The 17,418-nt window shown below is 43.4% G+C and overlaps 1 protein-coding gene across 1 annotated transcript in view; it reads left to right on the top strand.

Moving 5' to 3' along the window:
- The window catches only part of LOC126092693 (putative inorganic phosphate cotransporter), a 200,676-nt gene that overhangs the window by 86,720 nt on the left and 96,538 nt on the right, over positions 1 to 17,418 (top strand). The window contains exon 2 of the mRNA XM_049908419.1: positions 15,951 to 16,087. Within this exon, the coding sequence (XP_049764376.1) occupies positions 15,951 to 16,087 (137 nt within the window). The remainder of the gene's footprint in view (positions 1 to 15,950; positions 16,088 to 17,418) is intronic.

The raw sequence follows: 17,418 nt of genomic DNA, 5'->3' as shown, positions 1-17,418 counted from the left end.
GAAGTTAAGGAATTCTGCTACCTAGGCAGTACGAGGTGCATTCAAGTTCTAAGGCCTCCGATTTTTTTTCTCCGGACTGGAAAGAGATAGAAACACGCGCATTGTTTTAAAATGAGGCCGCGTTCATTGTCAATACGTCCCTGAGATGGCAGCACAGTATGGCAGATGGAATTTTACCGCCAGCGGCGAGAATGAGAACTGTTTTAAATACTTAAAATGGCGACGTTTTCCTTACTTGAACAGCGTGCAATCATTCGTTTTCTGAATTTGCGTGGTGTGAAACCAATTGAAATTCATCGACAGTTGAAGGAGACATGTGGTGATGGAGTTATGGATGTGTCGAAAGTGCGTTTGTGGGTGCGACAGTTTAATGTAGGCAGAACATCGTGTGACAACAAACCGAAACAACCTCGGGCTCGCACAAGCTGGTCTGACGACATGATCGAGAAAGTGGAGAGAATTGTTTTGGGGGATCGCCGAATGACTGTTGAACAGATCGCCTCCAGAGTTGGCATTTCTGTGGGTTCTGTGCACACAATCCTGCATGACGACCTGAAAATGCGAAAAGTGTCATCCAGGTGGGTGCCACGAATGCTGACGGACAACTACATGGCTGCCCGTGTGGCATGCTGCCGAGCAATGTTGACGCGCAACGACAGCATGAATGGGACTTTCTTTTCGTCGGTTGTGACAATGGATGGGACGTGGATGCCATTTTTCAATCCAGAAACAAAGCGCCAGTCAGCTCAATGGAAGCACACAGATTCACCGCCACCAAAAAAATTTCGGGTAATCGCCAGTGCTGAAAAAATGATGGTGTCCATGTTCTGGGACAGCGAGGGTGTAATCCTTACCCATTGCATTCCAAAGGGCACTACGGTAACAGGTGCATCCTACGAAAATGTTTTGAAGAACAACTTCCTTCCTGCACTGCAGCAAAAACGTCCGGGAAGGGCTGCGCATGTGCTGTTTCACCAAGACAACGCACCCGCACATAGAGCTAACGTTACGCAACAGTTTCTTCGTGATAACAACTTTGAAGTGATTCCTCATGCTCCCTACTCACCTGACCTGGCTCCTAGTGACTTTTGGCTTTTTCCAACAATGAAAAACACTCTCCATGGCCGCACATTCACCAGCCGTACTGCTATTGCCTCAGCGATTTTCCTTCGCCGCTGCCATGGAATCATGGCGTCAGCGTTGTGAAAAATGTGTACGTCTACAGGGCGATTACGTCGAGAAGTAGCGCCAGTTTCATCGATTTCGGGTGAGTAGTTAATTAGGAAAAAAATCGGAGGCCTTAGAACTTGAATGCACCTCGTAAAATAACCAATGACGGACGGAGCAAGGAGGATATCAAAAGCAGACTCGCTATGGCAAAAAAGGCATTTCTGGCCATGAGAAGTCTACTAATATCAAATACCGGCCTTAATTTGAGGAAGAAATTTCTGAGGATGAACGTCTGGAGTACAGCATTGTATGGTAGTGAAACATGGACTGTGGGAAAACCGGAACAGAAGAGAAGCGAAGCGTTTGAGATGTGGTGCTATAGACGAATGTTGAAAATTAGGTGGACTGATAAGGTAAGGAATGAGGAGATTCTACGCAGATTCGGAGAGGAATGGAATATGTGGAAAACACTGATAAGGAGAAGGGACAGGATGATAGACATCTTCTAAGACAAGAAGGAATGACTTCCATGGTACTAGAGGGAGCTGTAGAGGGCAAAAACTGTAGAGGAAGACAGAGATTGGAATACGTCAAGCAAATAATTGAGGACGTAGGTTGCAAGTGCTACTCTGAGATGAAGAGGTTAGCACACGCAAGGAATTTGTGGCGGGCCGCATCAAACCAGTCAGTAGACTGATGACCAAAAAAAAAAAAACTACACTTTAGTGAGGAGTAATATTGATTACGATGAAGGGAGGTGCGGGTGCGCCAGCTAATATCTGATTGCACTCAGAGGTAATGATTTCAGAAAAGCGGGGAATCGCCAGGCTAGGTGTAGACCCTCAGTTACAAGAAAGCTTGGGAGAGCGTATCAGGTTACCAGCATACTGGGATAAGTCAAGAAAGCTTCTTCACTAGTTTAAGTAGTTCTGCAACAAGTACTCATAAGATAGCTTCTGAGACAGGAAATGACACCCTTACTATACGTATGTCATAAAAAAAGTAACCACTGGAAAAAGTAACCTGGAACATTTCGCGCACTTAACAATCCTTCATTAAAACATCCTATCAGTAAAAAAATTAAATACAGAAATTTGGAGTTGAGCTCCAATCTTTGACTTGAATTGCACAGTAGTTTGTGTCGCTGAGCACGGGTGTGGAGACAAAGAAATTTAACGAGTAGCATATTGTCCAGTTACATTAATGTGACCATCGGTCTCTGTAGGAATCAGCATGGGTTACGAAAAAGACGATCGTGTGAAACGCAGCTCGCACTATTCGTCCACGAGACTCAGAGGGCCATAGACACAGGTTCCCAGGTAGATGCCGTGTTTCTTGATTTCCGCAAGGCGTTTGATACAATTCCCCAAAGTCGTTTAATGAACAAAGTAAGAGCATATGGACTATCAGACCAATTGAGTGATTGGATTGAAAAGTTCCTTGATAACAGAACGCAGCATGTCATTCTCAATGGAGAGAAATCTTCAGAAGTAAGATTGATTTCAGGTGTACCGCAGAAGAGTGAAGTAGGACCGTTGCTATTCACTTTATATATAAATGACCTTGTGGATAACATCGGACGTTCACTGGGGCTTTTTGCGGATGATGCTGTGGTGTATCGAGAGGTTGTAACAAAGGAAAATTGTACTGAAATGCAGGAGATCTGTAACGAATTGACGCATGGTGCAGGGAATGGCAATTGAATCTCAGTGTAGACAAGTGTAATGTGCTGCGAATACGTAGAAAGAACGATCCTTTATCATGTTGTTGTTGTTGTTGTAATCTTCAGTCCTGAGACTGGTTTGATGCAGCTCTCCGTGCTACTCTATCCTGTGCAAGCTTCTTCATTTCCCAGTACCTACTGCAACCTACATCCTTGTGAATCTGCTTAGTGTATTCATCTCTTGGTCTCCCTCTACGATTTTTACCCTCCACGCTGCCCTCCAATACTAAATTGGTGATCCCTTGATGCCTCAGAACATGTCCTACCAACCTATCTCTTCTTCTAAAGTTGTGCCACAAACTTCTCTTCTCCCCAATCCTATTCAATACCTCCTCATTAGTTATGTGATCTACCCATCTAATCTTCAGAATTCTTCTGTAGCACCACATTTCGAAAGTCTCTCTTTTCTTCTTGTCTAAACTATTTATCGTCCATGTTTCACTTCCATACATGGCTACACTCCATACAAATACTTTATCCTTTATCATTTAGCTACAATATAGCAGGTCAGCAACTGGAAGCAGTTAATTCCATAAATTATCTGGGAGTGGGCATTAGGAGTGATTTAAAATGGAATGACCATATAAAATTAATCGTCGGTAAAGCAGATGCCAGACTGAGATTCATTGGAAAAATCCTAAGGAAATGCAGTCCGAAAACAAAGGTTACAGTACACTTGTTCGCCCACTGCTCGAATACTGCTCACCGGTGTGTGGGATCCGTACCAGATAGGATTGATAGAAGAGACAGAGAAGATCCAGCGGAGAGCAGCGCGCTTCGTTACAGGATCATTTAGTAATCGCGAAAGCGTTACGGAGATGTTAGATAAACTCCAGTGGAAGACTCTGCAAGAGAGACGCTCAGTAGCTCGGTACGGGCTTTTGTTGAAGTTTCGAGAACATACCTTCACCGAGGAGTCAAGCAGTATAGTGCTCCCTCCTACGTATATCTCACGCAGAGACCATGAGGATAAAATCAGAGAGATTAGAGCCCACACAAGGGCATAGCGACAATCTTCCTTTCCACGAACAATACGAGACTGGAATAGAAGGGAGAACCGATAGAGGTACTCAAGGTACCCTCCGCCACACACCGTCAGGTGGCTTGGCGAGTATGGATGTAGATGTAGAAAGCCTGAATAAGCACGTTTTGCAGCGCGGACTGCTGTGAGGCATGCAGGAAAGGAGACGGTGAGGTTCTGGAAATACCGAATGTGGGTGGAACCGTGCCGGCTCCAATGCCGCTGGGTTTCTCGGTTGAGTATCAGTAGTGTGAACAGCCCGATCGAGGTGGTCCCACAGACTCTCGATTGGGTTTAAATTCTGGATGTCTGGTGGCCAGGGGGGGTACAGTAAACTCTTCCTGCTGCTTTTCGAAGCACGCCCGTTCACTGCGAGTTGTATTAACGCGTTGTACTCTTCTGGTGATAGGTGCCATCGTGGCGTGGAAAAACGCACTGCTTCCAGCGGTGGACAAAACTCCCCAAGGATAGATGCGTGTTTGGTTGATCCACTGTGCCTTCCAGGACGACGAGATCACAGAGGGAATGCCACGAAAACATTCCCCAGACCATAAGTTCCTTCCTCCGGCCTGGAACCTTCTGACGTTTGTTCCAGAGTGTTTACCATCTTTCTGTGGCGGAATGAAACGTGATTCATCCACCTGTCGTCCACCCCCGATAGTTGAATGGTCAGCGTGACGAATTGTCAGTCCTCTGGGCTCGGGTTCGATTCCCGGCTGGGTCGGGAAATTTTCTCCGCCCAGGGACAGGGTGTTGATCTGTCATCATCATCATCCTATCATCCTCATCGACTGCAGGTCGCCAAAGTGGCGTCAAATTGAAAGACCGAAACCCGGCGAACGGTCTACCCGACGGGGCGCCCTAGCCATACGATTAAATACACTACTGGCCATTAAAATTGCTACACCAAGAAGAAATGCAGATGATAAACGGGTATTCATTGGACAAATATATTATACTAGAACTGACATTTGATTACATTTTCACGCAATTTGGGTGCATAGATCCTGAGAAATCAGTACCCAGAAAAACCACATCTGGCCGTAATAACGGCCTTGATACGCCTGGGCATTGAGCCAAACAGAGCTCGGATGGCGTGTACAGGTACAGCTGCCCATGCAGCTTCAACTCGATACCACAGTTCATCAAGAGTAGCGACTGGCGTATTGTGACTAGCCAGTTGTCGGCCACCATTGACCAGAAGTTTTCAGTTGGTGAGAGATCTGGAGAATGTGCTGGCCAGGGCAGCAGTAGAGCATTTTCCGTATCCAGAAAGGTCCGTACAGGACCTGCAACATGCGGTCGTGCATTATCCTGCTGAAATGGAGGGTCTTGCAGGGATCGAATGAAGGGTAGAGCCACGGGTCGTAACACATCTGAAATGTAACGTCCACTGTTCAAAGTACCGTCAATGCGAACAAGAGGTGATCGAGACGTGTAACCAATGGCACCTCATACAATCACGCCGGATGATACGCCAGTATGGCGATGACGAATACACGCTTCCAATGTGCGTTCACCGCGATGTCGCCAAACACGGATGCGACCATCACGGTGCTGTAAACAGAACCTGGATTCATCCGAAAAAATGAAGTTTTGCCACTCGTGTACCAAGTTTCGAGGTTGAATACAGCATCGCAGGCACTCCTGTCTGTGATGGAGCGTCAAGGGTAAGCGCAGCCACGGTCTCCAAGCTCATAGTCCATGCTGCTGCAAACGTCGTCGAACTGTTCGTACAGATGGTTGTTGTCTTATAAACGTCCCCATCTGTTGACTCAGGGATCGAGACGTGGTTGCACTATCTATTACAGCCATGCGGATAAGATGCCTGTCATCTCGACTGCTAGTGATACGAGGCCGTTGGGATCCAGCACGGCGTTCCGTATTACCCTCCTGAACCCACCGATTCCATATTCTGCTAACAGTCATTGGATCTCGACCAACGCGAGCAGCAATGTCGCGATACGATAGACCGTAATCGCGATAGGCTACAATCCGACCTTCATCAAAGTCGGAAATGTGATGGTACGCACTTCTGCTCCTTACACGAGGCATCAAAACAACGTTTCACCAGGCAACGCCGGTCAACTGCTGTTTGTGTATGAGAATTCGGTTGGAAACTTTCCTCATGTCAGCACGTTGTAAGTGTCGCCACCGGCGCCATCCTCGTGTGAATGCTCTGAAAAGCTAATCATTTGCATATCATAGCATCTTCTTCCTGTTGGTTAAATTTCGCGTCTGTAGCGCGTCATCTTGGTGATGTAGCAATTTTAATGGCCAGTAGTGTAAATAAATCTACCTGTCGCCCCTTAGTGCACGTCCAAGTGCGGTATTGGCGTACAATTCCAGCGTTTGTCGCTGATGTACAGCAGTCAGCATAGGTCCATGAACCAGGCACTTGCTGTAAAGGTCCATAAGCAGCAACTTCCGCTGAACGTTCATTCAGAAGACACATAGGGCGGTCAGCTGTTTAACAGTTGCCTGTATACGTTTCCGCAGAAGTCGTAATCTATGGCACGTGGTGCATCACAGTTCCCTTGGTGGTTTTGGATGGTGTCATTTTGCTGTGCACAGTATACAATGGTCACTCCAAAAGAAATTCACACTATTTTTGTAAAAATACAGTTTTCATTTTGCATGTGTGAAAGTTTTAGTGTGTAGATGCATCCTTCCCAATTGTTTTCAAACTTAGTTCAATCTGTTCCCGTGAGTGGCGCCGTCACAGCATGCCTTCAAGATGGCTGCTATACTTTACGCTCGTCAACGTGCTGTTATAGAATTCCTGTGCTGTGAAAACGAGACAGCGGGAAACATTCACAAGAGGTTGAAAAAGGTGTATGGAGATGCTGTTGTCGATCGCAGTACAGTTAGTCGGTGGGCAAGCAGTTTACGTGATGAAAGGGGGCACGGCAATATTGAGGATTGTCCTCCCAACGGCAGGCCTCGTACTGCACACACTCCAGACAATGTGCAGAGAGTTAACGAATTGGTGACTGCTGACAGATGCATCACAGTGAACGATTTGTCACGCTACGTTGGGATAGGGGAAGGAAGTGTTTGCAGAATACTGAAAGTGATGGCGTTAAAAAAGGTTTGTGCCAGGTGGGTTCCCAGGATGTTGACAGTGGCTCACAGAGAAACGAGAAAAACGGTATACAGTGAACTTTTGGAACAGTACGAGAATGGTGGAGATGAATTTCTTGGAAGAACTGTGACGGGTGATGAAAGATGGCTCCATCATTTTTCATCAGAGACGAAGAGGCAATCAGTGGAGTGGCATCATGCAAATTCACCCAAGAAAAAAAAATTCAAAACCACACCTTCTGCTGGAAAAGTTATGGCTACAGTGTTTTTCGATTCCGAAGGACTCTTGCTTGTGGACATCATGCCAAGTGTAACCACCATAAATTGTGGCCAGCCGGGGTGGCCGAGCGGTTCTAGGCGCTACAGTCTGGAACCGCGCGACCGCTACGGTCGCAGGTTCGAATCCTGCCTCGGGCATGGATGTGTGTGATGTCCTTAGGTTAGTTAGGTTTAAGTAGTTCTAAGTTCTAGGGGACTGATGACCTCAGCAGTTAAGTCCCATAGTGCTCAGAGCCATTTGAACCATAAATTGTGATGCATATGTGACGACGCTGAACAAAACTTCAAGCTCGACTGAGTCGTGTTCGACCACATCGGCAAAGCAGGATGTTTTGCTGTTGCACGACAATGCACGACCACATGTCAGTCAAAAAACCATGGAAGTGATCACAAAACTCGGATGGTCAACACTGAAACACCCACCTTACAGTCCTGACCTGGCTCCAAGTGACTATCATCTCTTTGGGAAACTGAAAGACTCTCTTCGTGGAACAAGGTTTGAAGATGATGACTCCCTTGTGCACGCTGCCAGACAGTGGCTCCAACAGGTTGGTCCAGAATTTTACCGTGCAGGTATACAGGCGCTGGTTCCAAGATAGCGTAAGGCGGCTGAGAGGGATGGAAATTATGTGGAGAAATGAAAATATTGTTCCTAAAGCATGTACCTACACACTTTCAAACATGTAGAATAGAAGATGGATTTTAAAAAAAAAATAGTGTGCATTTCTTTTGGAGTGACCCTCGTACCTTAACCAAGCGGGAATGTGCACAGTCTACAGACTTAGCCGTTTCGGCAATGTTTTCACACTTGGCCCGAAAGTCAGTGATCACGTCCTTTTGGACGTCAGACAGATCGCTCCACTCCCGCATGCCTATGTGACTGGACCGAATATTATCGTAGTATGAAAGGACGATGCTTGTGATGGGTAGCGTCAGACTGATAAGGTGTCTCATCTGAAGTCAATTGCTCATTATTGACGTGTAGCTAGCGCGTCGACAGGTGCCTTGGAAAATCAGAATGTACTCGAGGAATTCTCGTCCGCCCACGCCGCGCTGCTAATGGCTGACGGAGCTTCTTTGGCAGCTCGTTCCCACTAGATAACTCCGTCCTGATATCTGTTGGCAGAGATCTCTTGGCGTGATATTGCTCGCCGATGAGTAAAAACTGAAGACTAGTGAATAAAACCGTGTGTTCAAACGTACTGCGCAATCGGTTCAAGTGGCGACATTCCTAACATGCGCCGTCAAACCTGATGTCTGCTCTGTTAACGTGTCCTTGTCACCGATATGGGAAATTTGCCAGATATGACGTTTACTGGTAACGCTCTTGGACTGTTCATTGTTCGCATTGCAAAGATAAACACATTCTACGTGGGTGTGCTGAAAAGTATTGCCTCCGATTTTGTGTGTGTGAGTGTGAGTGTGTGAGAGTGTGTGTGTGTGTGTGTGTGTGTGTGTGTGTGTGTGTGTGTGTGTGTGAAAACTCTGAAAGCTTTTTTTGAATAAACGAAACTTAATTAACATTGTACACCTTTTTCTTTCTCAACAAAATCACCCAGCCGACGAACATATTTCTCCCAACGAGAGACTAATATGTTAACACCGTCACTGTAGAATGTTTGACTTTATTGACGCAGTCACATCACCACCTCTGATTGCCTGCTTCATCACTGAGAAAGTAAGTCCTCGAATGTGTTCTTTAAGTTTTGGAAATAGATGAAAATCGGATGGGATCGAGTCAAAACGGTATGGAGGATGATCGCTGACAGTGAACCCAAGGAGTCGGATTGTAACATGTTGGAACGCTCATGTGTGGTCTGGCAATGTAATTTTGAAGGACAGGGAGCTCCGTGTGTGGACCAATTCTTCGAATTCGAAACTCGACCATAGTATGCTGTTTCTTACTCACAACATAGGTACGTTACACACGGCCATGTTAAATGCTACAGCAGTAGATAGTTGTAACTCGCACCGGGAAAGTCGACCGAGTAATATGCATAACACGTAATACCTCAATCGATATTGAGAACAGATCAAAAAATTCGGAAGCACTGCTTTTCAGCACGCCCTCGTAGAAACACTGCTGTAAAATAAGAAGCTTTGATCGAAGTACAGTCCGCAGCTCGTGGTCGTGCGGTAGCGTTCTCGCTTTCCGCGCCCGGGTTCCCGGGTTCGATTCCCGGCGGGGTCAGGGATTTTCTCTGCCTCGTGATGACTCGGTGTTGTGTGATGTCCTTAGGTTAATTAGATTTAAGTAGTTCTAAGTTCTAGGGGACTGATGACCATAAATGTTACGTCCCATAGTGCTCAGAGCCATCGAATTACATTGTTTACTGGGAGCAGTTCTTACCACATTAAACTATCGCAAATCTTACCTGGGTACCACATGAACTGGCGGTTTCTGTGTTCTTTAAGGCCGATAATGGGCGAAGAAATTCCCGCCCCGCTACCCAGATTTAGCGAACTTCCGTAACCAATAGCGTGCATAAAAAAATTCAAATTTGGCGTAAAATACATCTCACGTATAAGTGCACTTAAAAGAACAAGAAAAAGAATTGGTTCTACGTAAAAACCGTCGCGTATCTAAGTTATGTAAAAACCGTTGCGCATCAAAGTTGTCTTCCAGATGCTCGATTATCACAATGACATGGAAATGGAAGAAGATAAAATGAAGGCTGTGGAACATGTTGTGGCGTTCGCTGTGTTATTCAGTGGTTTGATATTTAACTAACTTGTAAATGAAAATGATAATCTTATTTTATTACATTGAGTAATTACTAAATAATTTTTCTCCCGGCTAAAGCTTTGGTCAAGTTGCTAAAGAACTCCAAGTTAACGTCGTGTTGAAGTGTTGTTTGTAAGTTGTGTAAGTGTCACTAAATCACAGTTCATACAACAGATTCTATACAACTATTGATTATGATGGAAGCAGTTATCTTCGGCAAAATGATCATTGAAACCACCGAATAGCAGCCGCGCACAACACTGACGTATGTTACTTGAAACAATATTCTTCGCAACTCGTGCGTAATTAATTTCGGCTCCATACATCAGCTAGAAAAGTTTGTTATAAGGATCGTGCTATGAGCACTGTTTTTAAAGAACCAATCTGATTCGAATTATTTTCATTAGAATGAGATCGGGACCATCGGTGCACATTTATTTTTACACATTTGTATTACCTTCGGCATTTATGTCTGCAGAGTTGCGTAATTTGAATTTGCCGCTGAGATAATTGTAAGATGGCGGCAGACAATTGATAGAGACTTTCTATTGTTAGAGCAAATAAGATAAGTATTTGAAATGCTTATTAAACTTTACTTTCGTATTGCGCAATATTTAGAATTCATCAAGCAAACATTTGATTTTTTTTCTAAGGAAAACACAGACAAAAACGCGATACAAATCGCTATCATCAATGGCTGCGCTCCTTGTAGCGGAAAGAAATAATTAACACAGATAATGCTTACTGAGAGAGGAATTAAAGTTACAAATAATTATTCACTCATATTTATAATAATAATGAACTCTATTCTCAAGTAATAATTAACAGATAATTACAATTTCGTAACAGATCTCAGTTTGATATGCGTCCACAACCTACAAAAGCCGAGCAACAAAAGGTAAAAACAAAAGAAGACAAACGCAGATCATAAAAGGAATTTACAACTATCATTGTCTTTGTATGATACACATCGATATGTACAATTACATCATAAAATATTACATAAATAATTAATATTTATCATCGTTTTCACTGTTTTTTCATATGATGAATAGATAATGTTTATAATTGTTAGAGGCATAATTTCCTCTCGTCGCACTGTAGCTATAATTTATCTCGTGGATGTTACAATGTTCCAACAAAATTATGGTAGCCTTAATAAATTTACAAGGCACCTCTTACGTTTGTCTGGGTGGAACTACGGCATCTAATATAACGTTTGCGTCCAGGTATTTCCCTACAGACACGCAACTGTAGTGTTCATGAGAAATTTGTTTAAACTATGATATACTTTAAGGTGTGCGTATAAAACAAACTGGACGTTCGCAATTTATTGCACCAGTGAAACACACATCAGTTTTAGAATTGACGCGTTGTGATTAGTGTTGCTAGATGGTCGGGATTCGCCTGGATTTCGTACGATTTCCAGACAGTATAGAAAATCTCCCGACAAACAGCTTCTCGCAAACTCCTGTGCAAAATAATAATTTGAATTTGCCGCGCGCCTCAACTTTCATTTACTTCATTGTGGAACGGAGCGAACATAGGAAACTCGTTTTGTCTTGCATGCCTCGTGGGTGGTGGCGTTAGCTCACGTACTGTCGCGCCTTTCAGATCATCGCGCGCGCGCGCTACAGCCTCAAACTACAATTACTATTGTGTCAAAAAAGTGTTCACATACTTCATCTGACACGCAAAAATATCGGCTGGAGGGCACTAAACTGAAATAGGCAAGTATATTTGTTCAGTTTAGTATCTGTTATTTCAAGTTTACAGCAGCTCATTCTGTCAGTCGTCTTATAGTCGCTCGATTCTTTTTTTCTCTCTTTTTTCCTAAACATGTGACGAGCATGGGCGCGCGAGTGGTTTTACGCAATAATAACAATCGACGAATCATTCTCAAATACCTGTAATTATTTATTTTTGTTATGTATCGTCCGTCTATATCTCACGTGAGTCTGTGTTTTACCTGGCCATGGCCTGATAATAATATTGTTGTGTTGGCAGAAGAGCCAACACCGTGTTACTAGAGGAGGCCGAAATGCACGCGTTTTAGCTCACACAGGCTGGCGTGAGGTATGGAACATGACAAGGAATTAGAATTCAGAAAGCGGACGTAATTAGTTTGATACTTAACTTTACTCCATTAATGATGAACGTCGCTCTTGACGGTACATGATTCACAATATTATCAGTTCAGAATACATTCTTGAAGAATAGGGCGCCTTGCTATGTCGTAGCAAATGACTAGGGGTGAAGGCTATGCTAAACTGTCGTCTCTGCAAATGAGAGCGTATGAAGTCAGTGAACCATCGCTAGCAAAGTCGGCTGTACAACTGGGGCGAGTGCTAGGAAGTCACTCTAGACCTGCTGTGTGGCGGCGCTCGGTCTGCAATCACTGATAGTGGCGACACGCGGGCCCGACGTATACTAACGGACCGCGGCCGATTTAAAGGCTACCACCTAGCAAGTGTGGTGTCTGACGTCTGGCGGTGACACCACAAATATCGTATCATAGTTTAATACAGTTACGACAATACTACTCATTTTTGTTATACATTATTCACTCACTATATAGCAAAATTAGATCGGACGTCAGTATATGTTACATTTGTACTGACAGTAAACCTATTTTGTGTACTTCTGAATGAGTTATAGAATATTAAGCTATGAACTTTATAATACAGTAATCCATTTGAGACAGTGAGAATCATAATGACCTAAAGCACATCACCATCGATTGTGAGACTGTAGCATTTATTCATGCTTCTAAAATGTGCTTATCTTATGGTGAGTCAGGCTTATCTGTGCTGTAGGCCCACATTATATTTATGAAAATACACGAAAAGCTGTATCACTGGTTTCTCTGATATTCACTTAAATGTGGGATCGATGGCAGTGTGCTTTAGGCCCTTAAGAATCTCTGCGTCTCATTTGTATTCTAGGCAAGCGACCATGTTGATAGACATTAGTACTTGAGTTAATCATTTCCCCAACGGTAGTTTGCGTTTGGAGATGGTTGTTTACTGTGGGGGAATCGCTTTCGTGTGCAGTGTAAACATGAACTATGGTGAATCTGTTTTAAATGCTAACAGAAAAGTAAAGCCGTGGGCCGGGTTGTGAGTCTTGCTTGGGTAGCTCAGTCGGTGGAGCACTTGCTGCCAAAGGCAAAGATCCAGAGTTCGAGTCTCGATCGGGCACACAGCTTTAATCCGCCAGGAAGTTTCGTATCAGCGCACACTTCGCTGCAAATTGAAAATCTCATTCCGGGAACATAAAACTAAATCATCAGAAAAAGTTAGCCATGATGGAACTAGGGCCTCCGAGAATAGATCCTTTGATTGAGAGAGTTACGAAATCAAATAGGTGTGATCACAAGCGAACACTTAAGAAGGGAAGTGTTCAAATGGTTCAAATGGCTCTGAGCACTATGGGACTTATCGAATGAGGTCATCAGTCCCCTAGAACTTAGAACTACTTCAACCTAACTGACCTAAGGACATCACACACATCCATGCCCGAGGCAGGATTCGAACCTGCTACCGTAGCGGTCTGTAGCGTCTAGAACAGCTTGGCCACTCCGGGCGGCATAAGGGAAGTAAATCTGTGAACTAATGCATATGTTAAGGACCTATTACATCTGTCCGAAAAAAATAGAATAATACGAAAACTCTCACTTACATAAAAATGCGAAACGGCGAGTTGCGAAATCTTACATATTATTTCATTATTCCACTAAACTCTACTTAATTATGTACAAAACAACAAAATTCCACAAAAACAATTCTTTTGTTTGTCAGATAAATCATGCCTCATATTATTATTATTACTGTTATTATTGCTGTTGGTAGTGGCTGTAGTTGCATAAACTTATTGATAAGCATAACTGTTACACAGCGGATGCTATTAATTTCATACTCCCAAATTTATCGAATCTAAAAATTTGTGAAGACGCAAAATGTATACTCACGAGCCGCTACTGATTATTATTACGTATTATTATTATTGGGTTGGGTTGTTTTGGGGGAAGAGACCAAACAGTGAGGTCATCGGTCTCATCGGATTAGGGAAGGATGGGGAAGGAAGTCGGCCGTGCCCTGTCAAAGGAACCATCCCGGCATTTGCGCGAAGTGATTTAGGGAAATTACGTAAAACCTAAATCAGGATGGTCGGACGCGGGATTGATCCGTCGTCCTCCCGAATGCGAATCCAGTGTGCTAAACACTGCGCCGCCTCGCTCGGTATTATTATTATTATTTCCTGTCTCAGACGTTATGTCTGGTTAAAAATGGAAAGTGACACGGACCTTGATCAAGCGTGACTTCCTTTTAACTGTACTTATTATTATTATTTTTACTGCTGTTATTATTATTGGCAGTGGCTGTAGTTGTATAGACTTGCTGATAAGCGTAACTGTTATACAACAGATGCTATTAATTACACACTCCCAAATTTATCTGATATCAAAATTTGTGGACACCCAGAATGTATACTCCCGTTCCGCTACTGATTATTATTATTATTATTATTGTGTTATTATTATTGGCAGTGGCTGTAGTTGTATAGACGTGTTGATAAGCGTAATTGTTACACTTCAGATGTTATTACTTTCACATTCCCAAATTTATCGATTCTAAAAATTTGTGAACACCCTAGCCGCTACTGGGTACAGTGGTGTCTCATAGACTGCCGGTTGCTGAAGCAAGTGTGCTGTTTGACTGAAGGCTTTCGATTTTTGACGATATCACCTGACTGAGGAAGGGAGCGAAAGGCGACTGTTGAGACGGGAAGCAATAAAGTTGTTGTTAATAATAATAATAATAATAATAATAATAATTGCGTATAGCTCAATGGCCAGGTGAGAGTCTATCGCTTGGGCCCCACATCAGCGGCTTCCATGTCCCTATCTACTCCAGCTTTACATGTATTTCATAAATCATGAAATAAATGGATTTTTAGCTTCAGGAAACACAAAACGATTTATCTAAATATTTAGTAAAAGAACACATGTATTTTAACATCTTATTTTGTAATTTATAACTACTTTTATATGTTTTAAAGCACGTAAACTGAAGAATAGGTTTCATTGTTACTGCTGAGTTTCCACCCACACTCAAGTGACATTTCGTGGATAATATAAAAATATAGGATAAAAACTGCAAGATATGTCACAAATATAACTACACACACTACCACTAACTCCAAATAAGAGTTAACACATCTTTAAAAATGGGCACACCAGTCAGTAAATTACTTCAGAGGGAATTTGTATATTTAATAACACATTGTGTGTTCCTCCTGAAATGGTCTACTGTAAACACAAGTACCTGAAACACTAGCAAGATCTGAAGTCATTTGTGCATGAATAGAGAGCACAACTTGAACTGTGTATCAATCGTCTCTACGTGTACCAGGATTTCCACAACTTCCACAATACACATCCTCAGCTGTTTACCAGGTAATAACAGATTTCTTCAGCCATGACACACTTTATGACAGCGGCATAATATTTGTTACATTTTCGAAACCGTGACCCCTTCAAGAAAACCAACTGTCCTTCCACTCTCGAAATTGCTCAGCCGATACGTTGTCGGCATCCTCCAGTAGGACTGTTAACTGTGCGGCATTACCATGCTATAACTGACTACTCTCTCCTTCAACATCTAGCAAGATCACAACTTACAATCTATCTACATATGATATTCCTGAGAAGTGAGTTCCAGTGTGCCATTGCCTATGCTGGTGGGACAGACTGGTCATCAGTGACCTTTACCAGGAAATGTGTGCAGTTATATGGCTGTGACACAGGCATGGATATGAAAACCTTCTTTGTTCCCTAGCAAGTGTCGTTACTAAACTGTATTGGTAGTGATTTTTCACTCTGGAAAAATTTTCTCAAAATATGGTTTAATCTGTTTCATGTAATCATTGTTCCGTATATGTTGCAGGTTCTGCCCTTGGCTACCGCCATCTGCAGGTGATGCTCATGTTCCTGGGAGTGACATTTGCGTATGCCTTGAGGACAAATCTTTCAATTGCCATTGTCTCTATGACAGACAAAAACAGCTCAAATCCAAATTTTCCGGTAAGTTTCTGTTGGTTGTAATAATTAGAAACTATATACTTTATATCTTAGTTATATACTTTATTTATTTATTTTTGCAACACAAAATGCAGAAACATTCTTATGCTCATGCTCACACACACACACACACACACACACACACACACACACAGAGAGAGAGAGAGAGATGAATGTGCTTGCTAAATGTTTCATCAACTCCTCCTTCCTAGTTGTCATCAATAACATGCAGAACCCTTCTCTCTTCCCTCTACACTCAGCAGTTACACCTAAGACACAATATACTCATTTTCCAAATGAAAGGTACCAATTAAAATGAAAAAAGAATACACACACACACACACACACTTATTTTAAATTTTTTTATTGTTCAAGGAAGTGTGTCACCCAAGTTTTCTCAATCATGGAAGAACTTATGTAGTATCTATAGTTATTTGTTTACAACAATCAGCACACAAAAAAATACAATGGCAGTTAATAGAACATCAGATTTACACCAACACCTGAGAACATTAACGCATCCCATGCCAAGCCAGATAATATGCAGTGATCATCATGCAAAATCACAGAATTGTTCTAGACAGTAAGAAGAATCTTCACTGAGCATGGCTGAAACAAGAGAAAGTGAGGTCTTGCTGGCAGCATGCTACCAGCAAGACGTGGCCAGTGCTGGTGTTGACAGTGAGTGAAGCAGATGCTCTCATTTCGACCTTCCGCTGACGGTGTGAAATACAAATTCTCCAGTCACAATGGCGACATACTTCGGTGTGCCAGCACTTCCATCCCCTCCTTTAAGAAGTCAACACCACAGGCATTGATGGCAGAAAATGGAGGGCCAACCAGGTGAGATCACTGCTGTTGACAGGCTGACATGGCCGAGGAGCCCACAGGGTCCAGCCACATGTCCTAACAGCGGCACAATTGTTGCTGAATGTCAACAGTGTTTGTCTGCATCAGCTTACCAGCAACCAAAGAGGCATTGCCATTGTGGGGCTGAACTCTCAGCTGTCTATGGCCAGGCAGTACATGCAGCTAGAAGTGGCCCAGATGATGGCGAACCAGGTACCAGCATGGAAAATGTGCCTTTGGCAATGACGGATGGCCGCAGTAATGACTGGGGAGGGGTGGCCAGGTGCTCTGGCAGATATGTGGCATCCAGGCAGCTGCTATCATGTCAGTGGAGGGTCTGGTGCAGCTGGTGGTTGCATATTTATGTCTCCGGTGCTCAGAGGCAATCAGGTGGAGGTGGCTCCGTGGCCCCTGGTCCCTGGAGCAGAGAAGTGGTTTCTAGAGGGGTCCCCACCAGCGTTTTCTATGGCTGCAGCTGTGACATT

This window comes from Schistocerca cancellata, chromosome 1, assembly GCF_023864275.1.
Source record: "Schistocerca cancellata isolate TAMUIC-IGC-003103 chromosome 1, iqSchCanc2.1, whole genome shotgun sequence".
Taxonomy (NCBI): Eukaryota; Metazoa; Arthropoda; class Insecta; order Orthoptera; family Acrididae; genus Schistocerca; species Schistocerca cancellata.
The sequence above is the reverse complement of the archived record's forward strand: the minus strand, read 5'-3'. Positions and strand labels throughout refer to the sequence as shown.